Genomic DNA, 26,420 nt, shown 5'->3' on the forward strand with positions numbered 1-26,420 from the left:
CCACACAGAGGCCGGTAACCACCCCTCGCCCTAACTCCCACGGTGCAGGTATACTGTTGCCCAGACAGTATACCTAAAATAACAAAGTTTAAAACAAAAGTGAATAAAATTTCTCTGGAGCTCCCAGAGTGCGCATCCTCTCCTGAGGGCACTTTTTTCTAAACTGCCTGTGGGAGGGAGCATAGAGGGGAGGAGCCAGCACACCCAGTGGAACAAATTTAAAGTGCACCGGCTCCTTTGGACCCATTCTATAACCCATCATACTAAGTTCACCCCAATATCTCTTATGGATGCCAGAGAAATATTATTTTTAATAGTTTATACTCAATATGAACTGCAACCTTTATATTGATAGCATAGTCTGAAATTTGGGTCTTGTGTTAAAAATCTTTTTGGTTGATTAGTTCAATATACTAGTTGCACCTGCAAAATCAAGTCATTATTTTGATTTTCCTATTAATTATTAGATTCTAGTATCCATAAACTGAGGTTGCAGCTTGGACCTGCTGAGCAACTAATTCTTTGCACAGCTATCCAATTCTTCTGTTTCTATTTTATCCATGAGTAAGGAACAGTGAGATGCATTTGCTTAAATTACAGTCTGTCATCTACAGGAATTTACTTGAGGTTCTCTTCCCAGTCACTGCTGTCCCCCGCATCCTGCTGGTGCAGAAATTGCGTTGGATGTTTCCTCTTTATGTGCCTGCGGAGGGTGTTTCGTTCTGTAAAGCGGAGATAACAAAGTTCACACTGGTAAGGCTTTTCCCCAGTATGCACTCTTTGGTGTCTTTGTAGTTCACCAGATTCTCTAAATCCTTTCTGGCAAATGTCACATAGGAATGGCCGGTCACCAGTGTGGATATGCTTGTGACGTTGTAGATGAGATGACCGTTTGAAGCTCTTTCCACAAACTTTACAATCGAAGGGTTTGCGCTCTGAGTGGGTGATGCTATGACGTTCCAGATCAGAGACATACAAGAATGACCTAAAACAGACCAGACAATAATGAAATTTTCTGGGAACCTGCAATGATATCTCAGCTGGTTCATCAGAATTGTTTGGTGACTTTACAAGATCCTTCTTGAAAACAGTATATGGAACTCCCTGAGCATCTATCAACAGGAACTTGTTTTCTTCTGTAAAACATGTCTCTGACTCTTTAAGTTGGTATTGGAGGGCTCTGTTTTGAGTAATAGGGAGTAAAGGGTGGGTGTTGGTCATTTCAACTTTACCATCTTCACTAAAGTCTGAAATGGACATCATAGATGGTTGGTCTTGACTACAAATATCTGAAGATGAGCTTGTCTTGATACAATAAGAATCCCTTGCAGATGCAATATCACTGTCAGTGCTTTTCACTACCTTCATGGATGGATTTCCGCAATATGAATGTTGTGTCTGCTTACCTTCAACGTCACATCCATAGTTTATCATTGCCTCAGAAGAATTCTGGATAACATTCCAAGGTGATGTGAGAAATGATCTTGAAATTGGTCCAGGATCCAATTTGATGAGTTCTGTTCCAGTCGCAATCCAATGTGATGTTGTTACATCGTCAGGTAGACATTTACGATGCATGTTATCAAAATAATTGTATAAAATTGGAAAACCCGGTTCCTCTCTCATGTCTGTGCCGTCAGATCTGTAGCCATAGCTCTGCTGAGATACAAGCAAGCCACATGTTTCTCTTTCTAGAGGCTCAATGCCAGAAGCCCACACCTGTTTCCTAGTCACAGAGTTGTACATTGGATTGATCGGTTCAGTCCACTCCTTACTATGATCCAAATAATTAGTTGTCCATGGCTGATGATATTGTTTGGTTTGATTTGGAGACGTCATCATATAACGTTTTTTATACACTGTCCATCAGATTTCTGCCAGCCATCCTTAAAATACAAAAATAGAAAAATTAATTCCATGTACAAGGTTAAAAGGAGGCCACTAAACTAAAATGACAGATGAAAGATGGCTAGCCATCATCACAAACATACATAACAGAAGTTTTTGGAATGTATGAGATGAAAAGATATCTGAATTAGAAACATGACTACTTTTGGAAAATTTCGAACATGTAGATGTGAACGTTCTTTTCAAAATGTACATACAGTGGTGGGTACTATCAGGTCTGAAAGTCATTAGTTTTTCACACCTGGGGGAGATGTATCATACCTTGGAGAGAGATACAGTGGAGCACCAACCAATCAGGTTCTAACGAATTATACAGGCTATTTAAAAAATGAAAGGAGCTGATTGACTGGAACTTTATCTCTCTCCACATGGTGAGATGATGCAGTACCACCACTGTGTGGCCAACCGTACACATCAGTTCCTTCTTTGAGGATGAGTGATATTGGACTGGACTATGAAAAAAATGTGCACAGGAGATTTATGAGACAAATGAATTATGGGGTTATTCAGAGTTGTTGGCAAACCAAAAAAGTTAGCAATTGGCCAAAACCATGTTGCACTGAAGGTGGGGCAGATGTAACATATGCAGAGAGATTTAGATTTGGGTGAGTTATTTTGTTTCTGTGCAGGGTAAATACTGACTGTTTTATTTTTATACTGCAATTTAGATTTCTCTATCGTCCTTGTGGATGCTGGGGTTCCTGAAAGGACCATGGGGAATAGCGGCTCCGCAGGAGACAGGGCACAAAAAGTAAAGCTTTCCGATCAGGTGGTGTGCACTGGCTCCTCCCCCTATGACCCTCCTCCAGACTCCAGTTAGATTTTTGTGCCCGGCCGAGAAGGGTGCAATCTAGGTGGCTCTCCTAAAGAGCTGCTTAGAGAAAGTTTAGCTTAGGTTTTTTATTTTACAGTGAGTCCTGCTGGCAACAGGATCACTGCAACGAGGGACTTAGGGGAGAAGGAGTGAACTCACCTGCGTGCAGGATGGATTGGCTTCTTGGCTACTGGACATCAGCTCCAGAGGGACGATCACAGGTACAGCCTGGATGGTCACCGGAGCCGCGCCGCCGGCCCCCTTGCAGATGCTGAAGTAAGAAGAGGTCCAGAATCGGCGGCTGAAGACTCCTGCAGTCTTCTAAAGGTAGCGCACAGCACTGCAGCTGTGCGCCATTTTCCTCTCAGCACACTTCACACGGCAGTCACTGAGGGTGCAGGGCGCTGGGAGGGGGGCGCCCTGGGAGGCAAATGAAAACCTTTTTTGGCGAAAAATACCTCACATATAGCCCCCAGAGGCTATATGGAGATATTTAACCCCTGCCAAGATTCACTAAATAGCGGGAGACGAGCCCGCCGAAAAAGGGGCGGGGCCTATCTCCTCAGCACACAGCGCCATTTTCTCTCACAGAAAGCCTGGAGAGAAGGCTCCCAGGCTCTCCCCTGCACTGCACTACAGAAACAGGGTTAAAACAGAGAGGGGGGGCACTGATTTTGGCGATATTGAGATATATATAAAGATGCTATAAGGGAAAACACTTATATAAGGTTGTCCCTATATAATTATAGCGTTTTGGTGTGTGCTGGCAAACTCTCCCTCTGTCTCCCCAAAGGGCTAGTGTGGGTCCTGTCCTCTGTCAGAGCATTCCCGGTGTGTGTGCTGTGTGTCGGTACGTGTGTGTCGACATGTATGAGGACGATGTTGGTGAGGAGGCGGAGAAATTGCCTGTAATGGTGATGTCACTCTCTAGGGAGTCGACACCGGAATGGATGGCTTATTTAGGGAATTACGTGAGAATGTCAACACGCTGCAAGGTCGGTTGACGACGTGAGACGACCGACAAACTATTAGTACCGGTCCAGGCGTCTCAGAAACACCGTCAGAGGCGTTAAAAACGCCCATTTACCTCAGTCGGTCGACACAGACACAGACACGGACACTGAATCCAGTGTCGACGGTGAATAAACAAACGTATTTCTCATTAGGGCCACACGTTAAGGGCAATGAAGGAGGTGTTGCATATTTCTGATACTACAAGTACCACAAAAAAGGGTATTATGTGGGAGTGAAAAAACTACCTGTAGTTTTTCCTGAATCAGATAAAATAAAATGAAGTGTGTGATGATGCGTGGGGTTACCCCGATAGCAAATATTGGCGTTATACCCTTTCCCGCCGGAAATTAGGGCGCGTTGGGAAACACCCCTTAGGGTGATAAGGCGCTCACACGCTTATCAAGTGGCGTTACCGTCTCCAGATACGGCCGCCCTCAAGGAGCCAGCTGATAGGAAGCTGGAAAGATATCCTAAAAAGTATATACACACATACGGTGGTTATACTGCGACCAGCGATCGCCATCAGCCTGGAGATGCAGTGCTGGGTTGGCTTGGTCGGATTCCCTGACTGAAAATATTTTATTCATATAGAGCATTTAATAGGATGCATTCTATATATATGTACGTGAGATGCACAGAGGGATATTTGCTCTCTGGCATCAAGATAAGTACGTTGTCCATATCACCCAGAAGATGTCATGGACACGACAGTGGTCAGGTGATACAGATCCCATACGGCACATGGAAGTATTGCCGTATAAAGGGAAGGAGTTAGTTGGGGTCGGTCCATCGGACCTGGGGACCACGGCAACAGCTGGGAAATCCAACCTTTTTACCCCAAGTTACATCTCAGCTGAAAAAGACACCGTCTTTTCAGCCTCAATCCTTCCTTTCCCATGAGGGCATGCAGGCAAAAGGCCAGTCATATCTGCCCAGACATAGAGGTAAGGGAAGTAGACTGCAGCAGGCAGCCCCTTCCCAGGAAAAGAAGCCCTCCACCGCGTCTGCCAAGTCCTCAGCATGACGCTGGGGCCATGCAAGCGGACTCAAGGTGGGGGGGTAGTCTCAAGAGTCTCAGCGCGCAGTGGGATCACTCGCAGGTTGACCCCTAGATAGTACAAGTATTATCCCAGGGGTACAGATTGGAGAGTCGAGACATCTTCTCCTCGCAGGTTTCTGAAGTCTGCTTTACCAACGGCTCCCTCCGACAGGGAGGCAGCATTGGAAACAATTCACAAGCTGTATATCCAGCAGGTGATAAATCAAAGTACCCCTCCTACAACAAGGAAAAGGGTATTATTTTTCCACACTATATTGTGGTACTGACGCCAGACGGCTTGGTGAGACATAGTCTAAACTGAAATCTTTGAACACTTGCATAAAAGGTTCAAATCGAGATGGAGTCACTCAGAGCAGTGATAGCGAACCGGAAAAAAGGGGACTATATGGTGTCCCTGGACATCAAGGATTACCTCCATGTCCAAATTTGCCCTTCTCAACAAGGGTACCTCTGGTTCGTGGTACAGAACTGTCAATATCAGTTTCAGACGATGCCGTTTGAATTATCCACGGCACCCCGGGCCTTTTTACCAAGGTAATGGCCGAAAAGATGTTTCTTCAAAGAAAAAAGGCATCTAAATTATCCCTTACTTGGACGATATCCTGAAAAGGGCAAGTTCCAGAGAACAGTTGGAGGTCGGAAGAGCACTATCTAAAGTAGTTCTACGACAGCACGACTGGATTCTAAATATTCCAAGAATCGCAGCTGTTTTCCGACGATACGTCTGCTGTTCCTAGGAATGATTCTGGGCATAGTCCAGAAAAAGGTGTTCCTCCGGGAGGAAAAAGCCAAGGAGTTATTCGACCTAGTCAGAAACCTCCTAAAACCAGGCCAAGTATCAGTGCATCAATGCACAGGAGTCCTGGGAAAAATGGTGGCTTCTTACGAAGCGATTCCATTCGGCAGATCTCAGGGGATTTGCTGGACGAATGGTCCGGATCGCATTTTCAGATGCATCAGCGGATAATCCTGTCTCCAAGGACAAGGGTGTCTCTTCTGTGGGGGCTGCAGAGTGCTCATCTTTTAGAGGGCAGCACACTCAGCATTCAGGACTGTGTTCTGGGGACCACGGATACCAGCCTGAGAGGCTGGGGAGTAGTCACACAGGGAAAAAATTTCCAAGGAAGTGTGGTCAAGTCTGGAGACTTCTCTCCACATGAATATACTGGAGCTAAGGGCAATTTACAATGCTCTGAGCCTAGGAAGACTCCTGCTTCAAAGTCAACCGGTGCTGATCCAGTAGGACATCATCATGGCGGTCGCCCACGTTATCAGACGGGGCGACACAAGAAGCAGGAGGGCAATGACAGCAAGGATTCTTCGCTGGGCGGAAAATCATGTGATAACACTGTCAGCAGTGTTCATTCCGGGAGTGGGCAACTGGGAAGATTTCCTCAGCATAAATGAATTCCACCCGGAAAAGTGGAAACTTAATCTGGAAGTTTCCACATGATTGTAAACCGTTGGGAAAGACCAAAGGTGGTTATGATGGCGTCCCACCTGAAGCGCCAGGTCAAGAGACACTCAGGCAATAGCTGGGACGCTCTGGTAACACCGTCGGTGTACCAGTCGGTGTATGTGTTCCATCCTCTGCTTTTCATACCCAATGTATTGAAAATGATAGGAAGGAGAGGAGTAAGAACTATACTCGTGGCTCCGGTTTGGCCAAGAAGGACTTGGTTCCCGGAACTTCAAGAGATACTAAGAAGGGTCTTGATTCGGCAAGAACCGTGTCTGTTCCGGGACTTACCGCAGCTGCGTTGACGCCAAGGCGGGTGAACGCCGGATCCTAAGGGAAGAGGCATTCCGGAAGAGGTCATCCCTACCCTGGTCAGAGCCAGGAAGGAGGTGACCGCACAACATTATCACCACTTAGGTGAAAATATGTGCCAGGGTGTGAGTCCAGGAAGGCTCCACGGAAGAATTTCAACTAGGTTAATTTCTACATTTCCTGCAAACAGGAGTGTCTATGGGTCTCAAATTGGGTCCATTAAGGTTCAAATTTCGGCCTGTTGATTTTCTTCCAGAAAGAAATTGGCTTCAGTTCCTGAAGTCCAGAAGTTGTTAAGGGAGTACTGCATATACAGCCCCTTTGATGTCTCCAGTGGCACTGGGCGATCTCAAAGTAGTTTTGGGATTCCTAAAAAATCACATTGGTTTAAACAACTCAAATCTGTGGATTTGATATATCTCACATGGAAAATGACCATGCTGTTGGTCCTGGCCTCGGCCAGGCGAGTGTCAGAATTGGCGGCTTTATCTCACAAAGCCATATCTGATTGTCCATTCGGACAGAGCAAAGCTGCGGACTCGTCCCCAGTTTTCTCCTTAAGGTGGTGTCAGCGTTTTACCTGAACCGGCTTATTGTGGTACCTGCGGCTACTAGGGACTTGGAGGACTCCAAGTTGCTGGATGTTATCAGGGCCCTGAAAATATAGTTTCCAGGTTGGCTGGAGTCAGGAAATCTGACTTGCTGTTTATCCTGTATGCACCCAACAATGCTGGGTGCTTCTGCTTCTAAGCAGTCGATTGCTCGTGGGATTGGTAGCACAATTCAACTTGCACATTCTGTGGCAGGCCTGCCACAGTCTAAATCTGTTAAGGCCCATTCCACAAGGAAGGTGGGCTCATCTTGGGCGGCTGCCCGAGGGGTCTCGGCATTACAACTTTGCCGAGCAGCTACGTGGTCGGGGGAGAACACGTTTGTAAAATTCTACAAATTTGATACCCTGGCAAAAGAGGACCTGGAGTTCTCTCATTCGGTGCTGCAGAGTCATCCGCACTCTCCCGCCCGTTTGGGAGCTTTGGTATAATCCCCATGGTCCTTTCAGGAACCCCAGCATCCACAAGGACGATAGAGAAAATAAGAATTTACTTACCGATAATTCTATTTCTCGGAGTCCGTAGTGGATGCTGGGCGCCCATCCCAAGTGCGGATTATCTGCAATACTTGTACATAGTTATTGCTAACTAAATCGGGTTATTGTTGTTGTGAGCCATCTTTTCAGAGGCTCCGCTGTTATCATACTGTTAACTGGGTTCGGATCACAGGTTGTACAGTGTGATTGGTGTGACTGGTATGAGTCTTACCCGGGATTCAAAATTCCTCCCTTATTGTGTACGCTCGTCCGGGCACAGTACCTAACTGGAGTCTGGAGGAGGGTCATAGGGGGAGGAGCCAGTGCACACCACCTGATCGGAAAGCTTTACTTTTTGTGCCCTGTCTCCTGCGGAGCCGCTATTCCCCATGGTCCTTTCAGGAACCCCAGCATCCACTACGGACTCCGAGAAATAGAATTATCGGTAAGTAAATTCTTATTTTCAGTTTGAACACACCCCACCCAAATATAAATCTCTCTGCACATGTTACATCTGCCCCACATGCAGTGCAGCATGGTTTTGCCCATTAGTGCGCTTTTTTGGTTTGTTAACAACTCTGAATAACCCCCTAAGTGTGTTGGTGCCATTCTCTGTACAGACAATTTTCAGCATAAACAGTAACCAAATTATCAGGGAGGTTCTACCTAGGATAAGTAGCTCATAGAGAAGAAGAGAAGAGGATAGCATTCTGTTGTGGGGCACACACATAAAACAGCAATCATAAAACATAACTTTTATTAAATTTCATAATAAAATAAGCTGTAAATTATTAAAAGCTTAACGTGATGTAATGTGAAAAAATTAATAAAAAGCGAAGTCAAAATAAATGTCTGTTAAAAATAAAAAACTACAAGTATTTTGTCTGTAACTAAGGCGCACAATTCCAAACAATGGTACCTGCTACTGATGTAATGTACGGTGCACTGCAATTATTCCTTCTCCTGGACACCATAGTATTTAGTTTGTTCCACCTTACTATACTGATAGAGAACAGTCACAAGAATTACAGTCTTTATGTTTAAGATCTCACTTGAAGGAAAAAGTCCTTTATACCTCTTTCAGACAGAAAAGCTCCGACCCGGGATACCGGACACAGGTTGGAACCGGGGCTTCGGATATATTTACCCTTTCAGACCGCTGCCGGGACCAGGGTTATTCCTGAGTCGTCGCTGTTCACACAGGATGCTTGGAGATGACATCATCTAAAAGCACTCCTGAGGCCGCCAATCAGTAGCTTTTTATGCATGACTCGGGTTATGCCTTTTGCACTGCACCCGACCCGAGTCGGGCACGGGAAAAACCCTGGTCGCGTAGGGCTGTTCAGCTGTATGATGGTCTGAATGATGTTGATCCAATGCTATGCCTCTCGTCCACCTCTAAATTAGACCCTAAGACACATATTAGTTTTTATCTACCACTGTAATCCTTACCTGAGCATCTCTATTAAAGGGGTTGTTTACTTTATTTTCTAGGCACTTTCTCATTCTAATTAATTACCTGCATTCTAATATTAACTAATATCTAATATTAACTAATTGCATTCTAATATTGACTAAGTAATACAAATATATTTTAATATTACCTAGTTTAAGAGTCTTGTATATACTTTAAATGTATTGATAGATATTATTTGCATCTGTTGATATTAACTAGATTAAAATAGGATTTTAATTACCTACCGGTAAATCCTTTTCTCGTAGTCCATAGAGGATACTGGGTTCCACAGTAGTACCATGGGGTATAGGCCCTCATTCCGAGTTGATCGCTCGCTAGCTGCTTTTAGCAGCAGTGCAAACGCTAAGCCACCGGCCTCTGGGAGTGTATCTTAGATTAGCAGAAGTACGAACGAAAGGTTAGCAGAACAGTGTAGAAATTATTTCAAGCAGTTTCAGAGTAGCTGCAGACCTACTCCTTCCTTGCGATCACTTCAGTCAGTTTAGTACCTGCTTTGACATCACAAACACGCCCTGCGTTCGGCCAGCCACTCCCCGTCTCCCCAGGCACGCCTGCGTTTTTACATGACACGCCTGCGTTTTTTAGCACACTCCCGGAAAACGGCCAATTACCACCCAGAAACACCCACTTCCTGTCAATCACTCACTGATCAACAGAGCGACTGAAAAGAGTCGCTCGCCCTTGTGTAAAACGGCATAGTTTTGTGTGAAAGTACTTGGCGCGTGCGCACTGCGGCCCGTGCGCATGCTCAGAAATGCTGCTTTTTAGCCTGATCGCTGAGATGCGAACAACGGCAGCTAGCGATCAACTCGGAATGACCCCCGTAGCTGGGTCCACTAGGAGCCTTGGGCACTTTAAGAAATTAATAGTGTGCGCTGGCTCCTCCCTCTATGCCTCTCCTTTCTAGACTCAGTTTAGAAACTGTGCCCGAGAAGGATATACCTTGAGAGAAGTATTTAAAAGGACAGTGGTGAGATTCGAAACAGCACACACAACAAGAGGAAAGCCATGCTAACCAAACAGGAACAGGAACAGCAACAGCTGAACCAACAATAATACTTAACCAAGTAACTGTGCAGGAAAAACCGAAGTACTGGGCGGGCGCCCAGTATCCTCTATGGACTACGAGAAAAGGATTTACCAGTAGGTAATTAAAATCCTATTTTCTCTTACGTCCTAGAGGATACTGGGGTTCACATTAGTACCATGGGGATGTACCAAAGCTCCCAAACCGGGCGGGACAGTGCTGAGGTTCCTGTAGAACTGATTGACCAAATTGAAGCTCCTCATTGAACTTGTAGAACTTAGCAAACGTGTTCGAACCTGACCAAGTAGCTGCTCGGCAGAGCTGTAAAGCCGAGACACCCCGGACAGCCGCCCAGGAAGAACCCACCGACCCAGTAGAGTGTGCCTGTACAGGTTTTTGGAACCGGCAAACCTGCCGTAGTATAAGCATGCTGGATAGTAAGCCTGATCCAGCAAGCAATAGACTGCTTTGAAGCAGGACACCAAATTTTATTGGGATCATAGAGAACAAACAGCGAGTCTGACTTTCTGTGACGAGCTGTCCGCTTCACATAAATCTTCAAAGCCCTCACAACATCTAGGGACTTTGAAGTAGAAGAGGTGTCTGTAACCACCGGAACCACAATAGGTTGGTTGATATGAAATGCAGACACCACCTTTGGAAGAAATTGCTGACGAGTTCTGAGTTCAGCTTTATCCTAATGAAAATCAAATAGGGGCTCTGATAAGACAACGCCCCCAGTTCGGACACACACCTGGCTGAAGCCAGGGCCAACAGTGTGATAGTTTTCTACGTAAGAAACTTTACGTCCACCTCCTGTAAGGGCTCAAACCATTCTGAGTGTAGGAACTGCAACACCACGTTGAGATCCCAAGGTGCTGTAGGAGACACAAAGGTCGGCTGGATGTGCAGAAAACCCTTGAAGAACACCTGAACCTCAGGGAGGGAAGCCAATTGTTTCTGGAAGAAAATGGATAAGGCCAAAATCTGGACTTTTATGGAGCCCAGACGTAGGCCCACATCAACACCTGATTGCAGAAAAAGCAGAAAACGTCCCAGTTGAAATTCCACCGCAGGAAATTTCCTGTTCTCACACCTAGAGACGGTGGTAATGCTTAGACATTACCCCCTTTCTGGCTTGGAACAAAGTCGGAAAAACCTTGTCCGAGATCCCTTTCCGGGTTAGAATTTGATGCTTAACTTTCATGCCGTCAAACGTAGCCGTGGTAAGTCTTGATAGACGAACGGCCCCTGTTGCAGGAGATCCTCTCGAAGAGGTAGAGGCCACAGATCCTCCAGAAGCAAGTCCAGTAGATCCACGTACCAAGCCCTTCTTGGCTAGCCCGGAGCAATGAGAATTGCATGAACCTTTTCCCTTTTTATTCTTTTGAGAATTTTTAGAATCCATGGAAGTGACGGAAACACATACACCATCTGGTAGACCCATGGGGTCCCCAGAGCATCCACCGCCACTGCCTGTGGGTTCCTCGACCTGGAACAATACCGCTTGAGCTTCTTGTTTAGACGAGAGGCCATCATGTCGATTTGTGGAATTCCCCACCGACGTGTCAAGCACCTGAACACCTCCGGGTGGAGGCCCCACTCTCCTGGGTGGAGGTCATGTCTGCTGAAAGAAGTCTGCTTCCTAGTTGTCTACTCCCGGAATGAAGATTGCGGACAATGCCACAACGTGTCTTTCTGCCCAGAGGAGAATTCTTGTTACCCCTGACATTGCTGCTCTGCTCTTCCTTCCGCCCTGTCGGTTTATGTAAGTTACCACCGTCACATTGTCCGACTGAACTGAATGGCTTGATCTTGAAGAAGATGTGATGCCTGTAGAAGGGCGTTGTACACGGCCCTTAGTTCCAGAATGTTGATTGGTAGAATGGTTTCCTGACTTGACCATTTCCTTGGAACTGTTCCCCCTGGGTGACTGCTCTCTAACCTCTGAGGATCGCGTCTGTGGTCAGCAGAATCCAATTTTGAATCCCGAACCTTCGGCCCTCGGTCAGGTGAGAAGTCTGAAGCCACCACAACAGAGAGATCCTGGCTTTTGGCGACAGACGTATCTTTAGGTGCATGTGGAGATGCGATCCAGACCATTTGTCCAACATATCCAGCTGGAAGGGCCTTGCGTGAAACCTTCCATACTGTGGCGCCTCGTAGGCGGCTACCATTTTCCCCAGAAGGCGAATGCACAGATGCACCGATATCCGGGTTGGTTTCAGAACATCCCGCACCATCGACTGGATTACCAATGCCTTTTCCAATGGAAGGAATACCTTCTGTGCCTCTGTATCCAGTATCATCCCCAGGAACGGAAGCCTCTGTGTTGGCTCCAGGTGATTTTGGTAGGTTCAGAATCCACCCATGATCCTGGAGTAGTCGAGTTGAGAGGGCAATGATGTCCAACAAACTCTCCCTGGATGGTGCTTTTATCAGCAAATCGTCCAGGTACGGAACTATGTTCACACCCTGCTTGCGGAGGAGCAACATCATCTCTGCCATTACCTTGGTGAACACCCTCGGTGCTGTGGAGAGGCCAAATGGTAGGGCCTGGAACTGGTAGTGACAGTCCTGCAATGCAAACCTTAGATAAGCCTGATGAGGCAGCCAGATTGGAATATGAAGGTACGCATCCTTGATATACAGAGACACCAGGAATTCCCCCTCCTCCAGACCTGAGATCACCGCTCTCAGAGACTCCATCTCGAATTTGAACACCCGTAAGTACGGGTTGAGTGACTTGAGGTTTAGATTGGGCCTTACCGAACCGTCCGGTTTCGGTACCACAAACAGGTTGGAATAATAACCCTTGTTTTGTAGCTGTGACTGAAATCTTTTAATCGGGCTCCCACTTGCCTGTCTTCCAGGCAGCGCGTTCCACCGTCATGAACCTGAGTTCTGTTCCTGTGAACCTGCAGCTGCAGTTTTTCTGGGTGTACCTCTAGCACCTCTGAAGGCAGTAGAAGAACCTCTGGTTTTGTTCTTAAACTTGGCTGTCCGAAAGGACTGCAAAGTTGGAGCTGAGTAGGTCTTTCTGACAGGGGGGGCTGCGGAAGGAAGATATGTAGACTTACCCGCAGTCGCCTTAGATATCCATGTATCCAGTTCATCTCCAAACAAGGCCTCACCTGTGAATGGTAGGCTTTCCACGCCCTTTCTGGAAACCGCATCCGCAGTCCACTGGCGTAGCTACAAGCCTCTGCGTGCTGAAACTTCCATGGCAGTGGTGCGAGCGTTGAGCAAGCCAATTTCTTTCATGGCGTCCACCATAAAATTTGCAGAGTCCTGTATATGCTGTAGGAGTAAAACTATCTCTCCCCTGTGTAAAGGATCTAACTCATCAATTAGATTACCTTACCATTTAGCAATGGCCCTAGTGATCCATGCACAAGCAATAGTGGGTCTCTGGGTCACCCCCACAGCTGTGTAGAGGGATTTGAGAGTGGTCTCAATCTTGCGGTCAACCGTGTCCTTTAAGGAGGCTGCCCCAGGGACAGGTAAGACTATCTTACGTGGCAACCTAGGTACTGATGCGTCTACAATCGGTGGGTTTTCCCATTTTTTCCTATCCTCCTGAGGAAAAGGGAAGAATATGAGTAATCTCTTAGGGATTTGAAACTTCTTCTCAGGATTAACCGAAGTTTCTTCAAACAGAGCATTTAACTCTTTTGATGCAGGAAAAGTAGCAGAGGATTTATTTTTGTACGTTAAAATAAGACTTCTCCACCTCCTATGTCACCTTATTAGGAATTTGTAGAATGTGTTTAATAGCTTCTATCAGAGCTTGTACCCCCTGTGACAGAGCTGCATACCCCCCCCCCCCTTGCTGAGTCCACCTCACCCTCCTCTGCGTCTGACACGTCGTCATCAGTGTCAGTCTGAAGGATCTGGTCCAGTATACGCTTTTGTGGACAAATGGTAGGGGACTGAGACGCTGGTATGGGAACTGAATCTCTATTCATCAGGTCATCCACAGACTGTCTTAAGTATTGCGTCTCTTTCTCATTCTGGGATAATTTATTAGAAATATTCAAGATCCCTTTTAGAGAATCCAACCATGCTGGTTCGGATCCACTAGCCTGAGAATGTGTACTATCCTGAGTACATTGTAGTGATCCCCCTGGGGAAGAAAAACATTCTGCTGTGCATGAAACACACTCCTTAGACATTGTAATGTGAAAGTACACACACACACACACACACACACACACACACACACACACACAAGAAAGGTTAAGCATAGTTAACCCACACAGAGCCCTTCTTCTGGGTCGCAGACTAAGGGGGTGATTCCGAGTTGTTCGCTCGCTAACAGATTTTAGCAGCATTGCACACGCTAGGCCGCCGCCCTCTGGGAGTGTATCTTAGCATAGCAGAATAGCGAACGAAAGATTAGCAGAATTGCGAATAGAAAATTCTTAGCAGTTTCTGAGTAGCTCCAGACTTACTCCTACACTGCGATCAGCTCAGTCCGTTTCGTTCCTGGTTTGACGTCACAAACACGCCCTGCGTTCGGCCAGCCACTCCCCCGTTTCTCCAGACACTCCCGCGTTTTATCCTGGCACGCCTGCGTTTTTCCGCACACTCCCAGAAAACGTCCAGTTTCCGCCCAGAAACACCCTCTTCCTGTCAATCACACTCCGATCACTTCAACGATGGAAATTCTTCATTCGGACGTGAGTAAATCTACTAAGTTTTGAGCTAAAATACTTAGCTCATGCACCCTGCGTACCATGCGCATGCGCAGTTAGCGGCTAATCGTAGTATAGCCAAAATCGGCAACGAGCGAATAACTCGGAATGACCCCCTAAGTACCCTTAATAGGGTATCAATACTCTTATACTGCTCCCTCCCTTGCAATGACCCCCTTGGTACCACTGAGGTAATCTGGAGTCCTTGTGGAGGAGCTGCGCTTCTCTACCAGTCTGTTCAGTGAGAGCTGCAGAGGGAAAATGGCGCTGGTGAGCCACTGGATCCACTCATAGTGAAGCCCCGCCCCCTTAATGGCACGCGGTCTTTCTGGATTTTTATACTGGCTGAGGGTATATGGTTTGCTTTACAGTGGGTTAGAACCCCTGCAAGCTGTACTGCCAATGCAGGTATTGTTAGTTGTGTCTTCAGCTCGCCCCTCACAGCGGAACACACATACACACTGCATGTCTCTGAAGCCTGAAGCCACAGTCTGCTCGTCAGTGCTGCGCTCCTACCCTCATGCCGCAATTACAGCCGGCGACCCGCTAACCGGGACGCCGGCTTCCGACTCACCACTCTTCTTACTTCTGGCTGTTAGGGGTGGCGGTGTGCTGCGGGACTGTACGCTCGCCGTGGTGGGGCTTGCGAATGGTTCCATCAGGAGCTCAGTGTCCTGTCAGCAGGGAACGGGACCATTAACCCTAAAGGAGATTGGGCCGTTCTCCCTCTAAGTCCCACGAAGCAGGCAGTCTGGTGCCAACCAGCCCTCTCTGAAAACAACAAACAGAAAAATAAATGCAGAAAACTCCTAGGAGCTTCCCTAAGCTCCGGGGGACATTTTCTAAACTGAGTCTGGTAGGAGGGGCATAGTGGGAGGAGCCAGCGCACATTATTAGTTTCTTAAAGTGCCCAAGGCTCCTAGTAGACCCGTCTATACCCCATGGTACTAATGTGGACCCCAGTATCCTCTAGGACGTAAGAGAAATATTATATAATGGAATATTCAGCTTCTGGGAGGCGGAAAAGGCACAAGGTGCTTATCCAGATGTCTCTGATGAAGTCTATGTAATTAAACATAGCAGAAGTAAATTTCAGGGGAGGGAGGCAGGGTGACAGCCTAGCACCTTGTAGAACCATTAGAGACAAAATATATATTCCCAAAAGCACCTGATAATTTCATACTTCATAAAAGGAAAATAATTGTATCATCTTAACCAATAATTTAAAAAGAAAAACATGCATTTCTGTATGCAACACTCCCATGATGAATGTTCCATACAGACATACGTAGTAATCTTTCAGTACTCTGTGGTTATTGATCTGTTAGGCAAACATTGTACACTTGTTGCAGAAACTTTACATTTGCATATATAAATGAGTTCATAAAGAGGCAGATGTATCCTTGGAGAGAGAGAGAGAAAGTGGAGACGTTGCTCATATCAACCAATCAGATACGAACTGACATTTTATATACTGTGGTAGATAAATGATAGCTAGATGCTGATTTGTTGCTGTGTGCAAAGTCTCCACTTTATCTCTCTTGAATGTTGCATACATCTCCCTGTTAAAGTTGGGAGTGTGCCTGTATTATTGTGCAAGATATGCATTTTTGTCATGTGCAAGCAACCACTACTGCATACGCATATGTCTGTATATTGGGGGTTATTCAGGTTTGTTAGCAAAACCAAAAAAGCACACTAATGGGCAAAACCATGTTGCACTGCAGGTGGAGCAAATGTAACATGTGCAGAGAGAGTTTCAGCCCCCAGCTGAAATAAATTGATTATTTTACTTTGCAAATATATATGAAAGTTGCAGCCCTCCCTTGGCATTGCGGAACTGACATTTCTATATGGCCCACTGCAGAGACGAAGATTGCTACTGGATTTTTAAAAAGAGATAGCAGATGAATGGGTTTGTATTACAACCAGAGTGCTATCTGTGTGGAGTGTGTATGTTCTCCAGGTATCTGTGCCGGCCTACTTCAGGTGTTCCAGTTCCCTCCCACATAGGTAGATTAATTGGCTCCTGACAAAGGGACACCCATAGGTGTGTGTGTGTGTGTGTGTGTGTGTGTGTGTGTGTGTGTGTGTGTGTGTGTGTGTGTGTGTGTGTGTATCTCTGTACAGCACAGCACAGTGTCATTGGCCCTATATAAGTAAATAATAATAATAATAATAATAATAATAATGTTATGATTTAGAAAAAAAACGAAAAAACAATGCATACCTAATTTCATAGGTTCCACAGGGTACTCTGGTGGCTCTCATAGACCCATCTTGCTCTGTTCTTGCCTCGTATTGCTCATCTGCTTCATGAAAACCAAGCCAATACAATAGAAGAAAAACAATAGGGTGCACCTAAAAAACAAAAAAATAATCATGTGTTTAATATTATAGTATACTAACAGATCCTTTCATAGTAGCTGCGTTATAATAAAATAAGGCTGGTAGAGCAGAAGACCTGTGCAAAAAGAGAGAGAGAGAGAAGAAAACCTAAAAGTTATTTTATAACTGCTTCTAAAACAAGAGGGATAACCCAGTATAAGAATGGTGATATACCTATAACAAATCAGAAAGTTCAAATAAACTGCTCAGGGGATTGGATAAATATGTAACCATGACTAACATGTATACAGCTTAAATACTGAAAAAATGCACTTTAAGAAGAGCAGATATTTGTGGGAGAGAAAATATCATCTGAGAATATTACTGTATATAAACTGTTGTTAATTAGGGACTAAAAGAGTTAGAAAACAAAGGTGTATTTGTAATAGTTGTGAATACACATCACTGGTACAAATCACTAGATGACAGAGCCATGATCCTCCGATACCCGGCTCCTATGATCATTATAATACTTAGAGGTTCATTCCGAGTTGATCGCTCGCTAGCTAGTTTTAGCAGCCGTGCAAACGCTATGCCGCCGCCCACTGGGGAGTGTATTTTAGCTTAGCAGAAGTACGAACGCATGTGCAGCCGAGCTCTGCAAAAACAGTTTGTACAGTTTCTGAGTAGCTCTGAACGTACTCAGCGCTTGCGATCACTTCAGCCTATTCGTGTCTGGATTTGATGTCATACACCCGCCCAGCAAACGCCCAGCCACGCCTCCATTTTTTTAAGACACACCGGCGTTTTTGCAAACACTCCCTGAAAACGGTCAGTTGACACCCAGAAACGCCCCCTTCCTGTCAATCTTCTTGCGGCCGTCAGTGCGACTGGAAACTTCGCTAGAACCTGTGCACAACCACAACGGGCTTTGTACCCGTACTACGCACGTGTGCATTGCGGGGCATACGCATGCACAGAAATGCCGATTTTTAGCCTGATCGCTGCGCTGCGAACAACGGCAGCTAGCGATCAACTCGGAATGACCCCCATAGGCAGCAAGTGATGGAAGTTTATCAGTTTCAATCAATGTGTGACAGTGATTGGCCAGCTCACCTCTTATACACATAGCGATGATTAAGTCAAGTACAATACAAACATAAATTGCCGAATCAGGGGCTGATGCAGAGGTGAATGCAAGTCAGTTTTGTGGACAGAATTTACTTGTTTTCACACCATGAATTCTCTGATCCAAGCGAAAACAAGCAGTACTGTTTTATTATTATATATGCCGCAATAGAGTGTGATACAAATGAGAAAGCATTCCTTGCAAATGATGAATGTGTCACTGTAGACGGAACTGGATAAAACTATCTTAGCTGTGTCATAAATTGTGCTACAAAGATGTGGCCAATCCAGGCATGTCAGATTCACAGCGGATGGAGCAAACCTCCCACAGAACAACAACGCCATCTGGAAACGGGTTAGGTACGAAATCTCGGCAGTTGGAGTACCGACAGCGGGATCCCAATGGATCGCAGTAGGTATTTTTACCCTACCACTAACTCGCCCCTCCCACAGTATAACCCTAACCTACTCCTCCTGCATCCTAACCCTAAACGTCCCCTCCTGCAGCCTAACCCTAACCGTCACCCCCTGCAGCCTAACCCTAATCTCCCCCAACACTGCAGCATAACCCTAATCTCCCCCACCACTGCAGCATAACCCTAATCTCCCCCACCACTGCAGCATAACCCTAATCTCCCCCACCACTGCAGCATAACCCTAATCTCCCCCACCACTGCAGCCTAACCCTAATCTCCCCCACCACTGCAGCATAACCCTAATCTCCCCCACCACTGCAGCCTAACCCTAATCTCCCCCACCACTGCAGCATAACCCTAATCTCCCCCACCACTGCAGCCTAACCCTAATCTCCCCCACCACTGCAGCATAACCCTAATCTCCCCCACCACTGCAGCATAACCCTAATCTCCCCCACCACTGCAGCATAACCCTAATCTCCCCCACCACTGCAGCATAACCCTAACCTCCCCGTAGAGCCTAACCCTAAAACCAAGGCCATTACTTACCTCTGGGGTCTGTTGGAATTGTGACTGTCGGGATCTGTCCAGTGGTAAAGCATATGATCCTTAGATGACTCTTACAGAGGAACATACAGTACGTATTGACTTATGAGGTTGATGTAGCTACTTGTAATGAGCAGGGATTATTGTGACATTGCTCAGACATCACCTGTGCTGCTTATTAAACTGGATTACAAATCAAGAGAGATAATTATGGAAATTTCCATTTCAATCTGAAATTCTAAATTCAGGAATATTAAACTGTTCTGGTCAGGCAAAAGCACTTGATACTTGGAAACCTGAAGGGTTACCAAATAACGGGGTTGATGTATTAAGCAGTGAAGTGGAGAAGTTACTCATAGCAACCAATAAGCTTATATTCTCCACGTCTCCCCCTCAGACTCTCCACCTCTCTACAAAACTTCAAACGGGCTCTCAAGACCCACTTCTTCACCAAACCCAACAAACTCTCATCCTAAGCCCTCTGTCCCACGCTCACTGTCTATCCCATCTACGTCACCCCTGTCTATCTGCTCCTACCCTTTAGAATGAAAGCTCTCACGAGCAGGACCCTTTCCCTCGTGTACTTTTTCTTCTATCTTAAATTATCTTCTACTCCATATTTCCTTTGATGGCTCCAAATCTCTCGGTTTTCTGCCACCCTGATACTTATTTCAGTGTTGTCTGCTGATGTAGCTATGTTTATATACCCTGCACTTGTCCTATATTGTCTTGAACTGTAATTCACTGTTTTCTTGTTTTGCTCATTTGTTTGTAATTGGGCGCTGCGGATCCCTGTGGCGCCGTATAGATACAGGATAATAATAATAAACGACTACTCCACTGGTCCACTTCTCCACTCTCTTCACTGATTGATATATCAACCTCAACATCACTATCAATATTGAAAGGTTTTTGGCAAACAACAGTTCTAATCTCCGTTAGAGTGTAAGCTCTCACGAGCAGAGTGCTTTTCCTTCCCTCGCTTGTAAGCTCTCCCTCATGTGCTTTTCCTTCCCTCACTTATACCATCATCTCTTCCCCACAGAGTACAATGGCACCTAGAACTTGGGTTCTACCACCCTGCTGCTTATTTGGGTATTATGACTGCTGCTGCATTGTTTATAAGCCTTGTCCATGTCCTGTATTGTCCATGTCCTGTATTGTACTGTAAGTCAATTTTTTCTTGGTATTTTTCATACTGTTTCTGTTTATGTACTCTGGGCCCGATTCAGCATGAATCGCATTAGTGCGGAAATCGCTATTTGGCGATTTCAACACTTCTGCGCATGCGCACACGCGATCGCAATCTAAGAAGAAACAACAATGCAAAAAAAAACAGGTGAACAAAAAATGGTTTACACCAAAAAAACTTTTTTTTTCTAACCATGAATAATAATAATAATAATAATATTAATAATAATAATAATCTACAATAACAGAAAAATTGTGACTCCATCTACTTTGGGGGAGATGTACTAAGCTGTGCTTTGTGCTGTACTTTGGGGGAGATGTACTGGCTGTGCTTGAAAATCGACAGTTAGGAGCTGTTCTTTATCTCTCTCCACTTTATCACTCTACAAGGCTTAGTACATCTCTCCCCAAGTAACAGGAATGCTGTGGAACGTGAAATGAGATCAGAATGAATTATCAGGACTTTAAATTTACGTTTATGACAAAGTAACCTGAATACGGTGCCGCAGCCTTGGTCAGAGACACAAGAGCATGTAAATCAAATGGGACGTAGTTGTGTGACCGGTACCCTAACAATCCCGATAGTCGGCATGACGACTAACAGGGACTATTCCCACTCGTGGGTGTCCACGACACCCTAAGAGTGGGAATAGAACCTGTGGCGAGTGCAGTGATCCACCGAGCCCGCTGCATGGAGTGCGCAGGGAGCCCACAAGGGGCTTCATTGCCCTCGCCCTCCCCCTACCCCCTCAGCATCTCGAAGCCGGGATCCCAGCGTCGGTATGGGGACCGCCGGTCACACATACCCAACCCAAACAAACAAGTGAATCTGGGGGTATGGGGGGTCATTCCGAGTTGATCGTAGCAGTACGATCATTCACACAGACATGCGGGGGGACGTGCTGGCGCATGCGCAGTTCCGATCCGATCGCTGAAACAAACTGCAGCGAGCGATCGGGTCGGAATGACCCCCATGGTACTAAAGGCTAGACCAGGACAAAGCAAACCTCAGTGTCACCTTCATCAGCTAAAAGTAAATACATAGCTGCAGCACAAGCAATCTAATTACATTAACTGTACTATGTAGCAGCTACTGAATGTGGCAGGAATTATTTAATCCACAGAGACATATTCTTTAACCCTTCTGGTTTCTGTACCCTGTATCATAATAGTAGTCAATCAGTTCCAGCATTTCCCAAACAAAATGTATACAAAGATGCTTGAAAAGGCCAATAAGGTCACATTGGGGGTCATTCCGAGTTGATCGCTCGCTAGCTAGTTTTAGCAGCCGTGCAAACGCTATGCCGCCGCCCACTGGGGAGTGTATTTTAGCTTAGAAGAAGTGCGAACGCATGTGCAGCCGAGCTCTGCAAAAACAGTTTGTGCAGTTTCAGAGTAGCTCTGAACCTACTCAGCCCTTGTGATCACTACAGCCTATTCGTGTCAGGATTGGACGTCATACACCCGCCTAGCGAACGCCCAGCCACGCCTGCGTTTTTTCAGACACGCCTGCGTTTTTGCAAACACTCCCTGAAAACGGTCAGTTGACACCCAGAAACGCCCCCTTCCTGTCAATCTTCTTGCGGCCGTCAGTGCGAAGAAAAACTTCGCTAGAACCTGAGCACAACCACAAAGGGCTTTGTACCCGTACGTTGCGCGTGCGCATTGCGGGGCATATGCATGCGCATAAATGCAGTTTTTTCACCTGATCGCTGAGCTGCGAAAATCGGCAATGAGCGATCAACTCGGAATGACCTCCATTGTGCCGTCTGCCAGGCATCCTCTAAATAAAGCACAAATCTGTAGACAATACAACCACTGTAGAGCAGAATATGCTCATGTACAGGAAACGCACCAAAACGATAAGATACTGGTGCGACACTGTCACCACCATTGGCTAACAACCGTGCACTTGATAAAGATGTTCAATACTTTACGTTAAGGCAGCTGTTGTAAAGGAATTTACTTATTTTAGCTCAGTTTGAAAGTGCTTTGTAAGACTAGATAAATGATCATGAAACTAAACAAAATAAAGACCTTTTAGCAAAATAAATTAATTTGTGGAGCAGGTCTTCAGGGTAACTGTGTTCCAAGTGAATTTTAGTACCTGGACAACCTACCATAATGAACTTTAACAGAAAGAATCTGACGCCCAAGGCGCAAACCACACCCGTGCAGCCACCTGGGAATACAAAGGGCCACTTAACCCCTTATATACAAAGACAAAAACACAACAAATTCCCAAATTCAGGCGCTAGATGTAGATTCAAATTCACTTTGTGTGAATCTACATCTAGCGCCTGAATTTGGGAATTTCTTGTGTTAAACCTACCATAATGAAATGGGTAAAACAGCTCTCGGAGGCAAAACAAAATAAAGTTTTTCGTGGAGGGGAGGGGAAGGGGGGGGGGGTAGATGTACCAAAGCTTTGAGTGAGATTGGCCATAGGAACTAATCAATCAACTTCTAACTGTCATTTCATAGACTGTGCGCGATAAATGTCAGGTAGAAGTTGATTGGTTACTATGTTTAATGGGCCCTACACATTACCTGACCCGCCGCCGAGCTGCCCGACGGCAGATACAGCCGACGGGCGACACGGCGGCAGGGGGGGAGGTGTCGGGGATGTGAAGTTTCTTCACTCCCCCCATCACCCGGCTCCATAGCAGTGCATGCTAATATGGACGAGCTTGTTCATATTGGCCTGCATGCATCCCGGCACCAACGATGAACGAGCGCGGGGCCGCGCATCGTTCATCGTTGGTGCCTACACACTTAACGATATGAACGAGTTCTCGTTCATTAAAGAACGAGAACGTTCATATGGTTTAGTGAAATCTATAAGTGTGTAGGGCAGTGGTTCCCAAACTGTGTGCCGTGGCACCCTGGGGTGCCGCGAGGCACTTGCAGGGGTGCCTCAGGTTGGTTGTCAAGGACCAATTCAAACTATTTATTGTCAATTTAATAGGCAAAACCAGTGCTGGTGGCTGCCAATTAAATAATATGTGGACATACAGAAGCAAATCTTGTCCCTCACCACACAACTGACCCTAAGGATGACATATAAAAATAATTAACTTAATCTAATATTTTTTTCTAAATTTCTCAATAAGAAACTTGTGGCCTAGGGGTGCCGTGAAAAAAAAATCTGACACTCCAGGGTGCCGTGACTCACAAAAGTTTGGGAACCACTGGTGTAGGGCCTATAACTTCTCCAATTTCTCTCTTTCTCAGGTTTGAAATATCAGTCCCTGGATCTGAGAAACACATTTGACTTTTTTATATAATAAAAACTGTGCAGAATAAAGCACAAAGTACAAATAACTAATTGCCTTCTCACAAAAACATATTCCACAATGTTGTATCACTCATAGCAGAATTATTTATGTATTAGCAAAGACTATACATTATAAACATTAAAATTGTTACAAAAATAGGGAAATACAATAATTTTATTACAGCGTTGCAGACAAGGTATTGTCTTACAGATAACATATATTTTTATTTACTTAGTTATTTTTTGAAAATAAATAAAAATGTGCACGTATTCCGTACACCTTTACAGAAAATATTTGGGGTTTTTGGAAATCTGTTATCTCTTTAAACTTTTACACTTTATTACAAATCTTCTAGATGTACAAGTCAGCAGCTCAGCCAGTTATACTAAGAAATAGGTAAGTATGATACATCAACATTCAATTTATGTTTCTTACAGGAAAGTACCCAAGTAGCTGATGTTCAAAATTGATGATGCTTGGAGGAATATAAATTGGATTTGCACACCTGAACGATGGATCGTCTGGCCGCCCCGATGAGCCAAACGACCCGATTTGGTAGGTGTTCTGCACAAATAATATGTGCATACTCACTTATCAATCCACCGCCCAACATGCCTGGCCACAGGAACCAGTAGAGACGTCATTGTCAGCGGTTCCTGCAGCCAACATATGGGTCATTCAGTTGCCCATGCACATATCGTCATCTGACGTGAAATGTCTCAGCCGCTGCGATCACTTCAGCCTGTCCAGGACCGGAACTTACGTCAGGAACCCTCCCTGCAAACGCTTGGACACGCCTGAGTTTTTCCAAACACTCCCAGAAAATGGTCAGTTGCCACCCATATACACCTTCTTCCTGTCAATCTCCTTGCAAACGCCCGTGCGAATGGATCCTTCGCAAAAACCCATCGCTGAGCGGTGATCCACTTTGTACCCATGCAACACGCCTGCGCATTGTGGTGCATACGCATGCGCAGTTTAGACCTGATCGCCCGCTGTATGAAAATGCAGACTAGCGATCAGGTCTGAATTACCCACAGAGACTGCACAAAATCTGTTTGTACAGCTCGGCTGCACATTCGTTCACATACTTGCAAAGCTAAAATACACTCCGCTATGGGCGGCGACTATGCGGATGCAGGACTGCAAAAAAAAAAACTAGCGAGCAAACAGGTCTGAATTAGGCCCAATGTTGTATCCTTAAGCTGGGTGCACACTACATGATGTGTGTTCCAGCCGATGTAACAATACATTGCCCCGCTGTACACACTGCACGATATATCATACAACGGCGCAATGTATCATTACATGCCACATGTAACTGCATGCCGATGTCTGTAGGATCATCCCATCTGACATCAGATAGGGTGACCAGAGAATGTCAGCCGGGCATGTGCAATCGCAAGTACACAACTATGCTATGTGAACGATATAGTGTTCTGATCTGCATCACAACTATATATCGCTCAGTGTGTACCCAGCAGTACTGATGGTTTCACAGAATGACCAGATAACAATCTAGGTCCTGATTAGCAATGAAACCATTACTAATTTGGGCATAACATTGTCTTTCTGGATCATCATTGCAACGCATTTTAATCATCACAAATAATTAAATTGCTACTTTGAATCAATATGAAAATATACTTGTTGTCAACTCATAATTAGAGAAAACAACCTAATACTTTGGCGTACCAATCCATTTTTAATCAAAAACACAGTGGTGCAAATCATAGTTAGTTACATACATGGTGGAAACCATAGTAACCAGATTCCATAGCAACCAAACACCTTGTAGCTACAATTCTATTTTTTTACCACAATTTGTAAAATGACAATGAAAATCTGAGTGGTAGCTATGGGTTACTGCAAATGTGTGTGCATTGCACTGTGCACTGTGTTACACACGGTGTGTTGTGATAGAAAGGTGCCAGGTTTACATACCACCATGACTATCTCTGAACACCATGCATCATGGCACAAGTATTACATCAGAAATCTGCAGCAGCCAAGTTAAGGATTCCCCAAAGCAATAATCAGCAATTATTATGCTATCAAATGCACACAGACTGGGTTACACAGCTACAGTAACCTCCAGTCACCACTGATTTATTTTAACCATCTCCCCAGTGAGTCTAGGCTGAGCTAAGTACAGAAACCTCAATGTAAAAGAATCAGATTAGTGCAGGTAGGAAAAATAGACAAGGATCACAGTATCTGTGGTGTCAGGGGGGAATTACTCCTTCCTGTTACACAAATAATAAACACACTGCAATGCAATACTCTGCAAACACACATGTCAGGTATACTGTACCTTTGTGCCTATCACCCCGTGCAGCTCATACTGATCATGATCAATGGATATTAATGTAGGCTCGAAGACAGGGGTCATACATCCTACTTGAATGTGTGTGTCCTTGGTTTCATGGAACAAAAGAAAGGAGTAGGTGCAAGCACCGGGCACTAGGACCGGATGGAGTCTGCAGTCACAGTGCTTTAGGTGGGGGAGAGGGCAGACATCTGGAATGGTTGGTGCCTTGCTGCTCCTAGTGCAGGGAAGGAAGGAATGCCACTTGGCCGGCTGCTGTCTCATCTAAATGATCATAATGCACGGACAGGCAACCTGTAGCCCTTCGGCTGCAGTGGAACTATAAGTCTTAGCATGCCCAGATAGTGGA

At 45.5% G+C, this 26,420-nt stretch overlaps 1 protein-coding gene across 1 annotated transcript; it reads right to left on the minus strand.

Moving 5' to 3' along the window:
* Window positions 1–269: 269 nt before the first annotated feature.
* Window positions 270–26,420, minus strand: LOC134966169 (zinc finger protein 836-like). The gene is made up of 3 exons (XM_063942716.1): window positions 26,057–26,420; window positions 17,086–17,216; window positions 270–1,886 (listed from the first exon to the last, which is right to left on the minus strand). The coding sequence occupies exon 3, from the start codon at window positions 1,840–1,842 to the stop codon at window positions 619–621; it is 1,224 nt and encodes a 407-aa protein (XP_063798786.1). The 5' UTR covers window positions 1,843–1,886; window positions 17,086–17,216; window positions 26,057–26,420; the 3' UTR covers window positions 270–618.

The sequence above is a fragment of the Pseudophryne corroboree genome, chromosome 10 (genome assembly GCF_028390025.1).
Source record: "Pseudophryne corroboree isolate aPseCor3 chromosome 10, aPseCor3.hap2, whole genome shotgun sequence".
NCBI classification, from domain to species: domain Eukaryota; kingdom Metazoa; phylum Chordata; class Amphibia; order Anura; family Myobatrachidae; genus Pseudophryne; species Pseudophryne corroboree.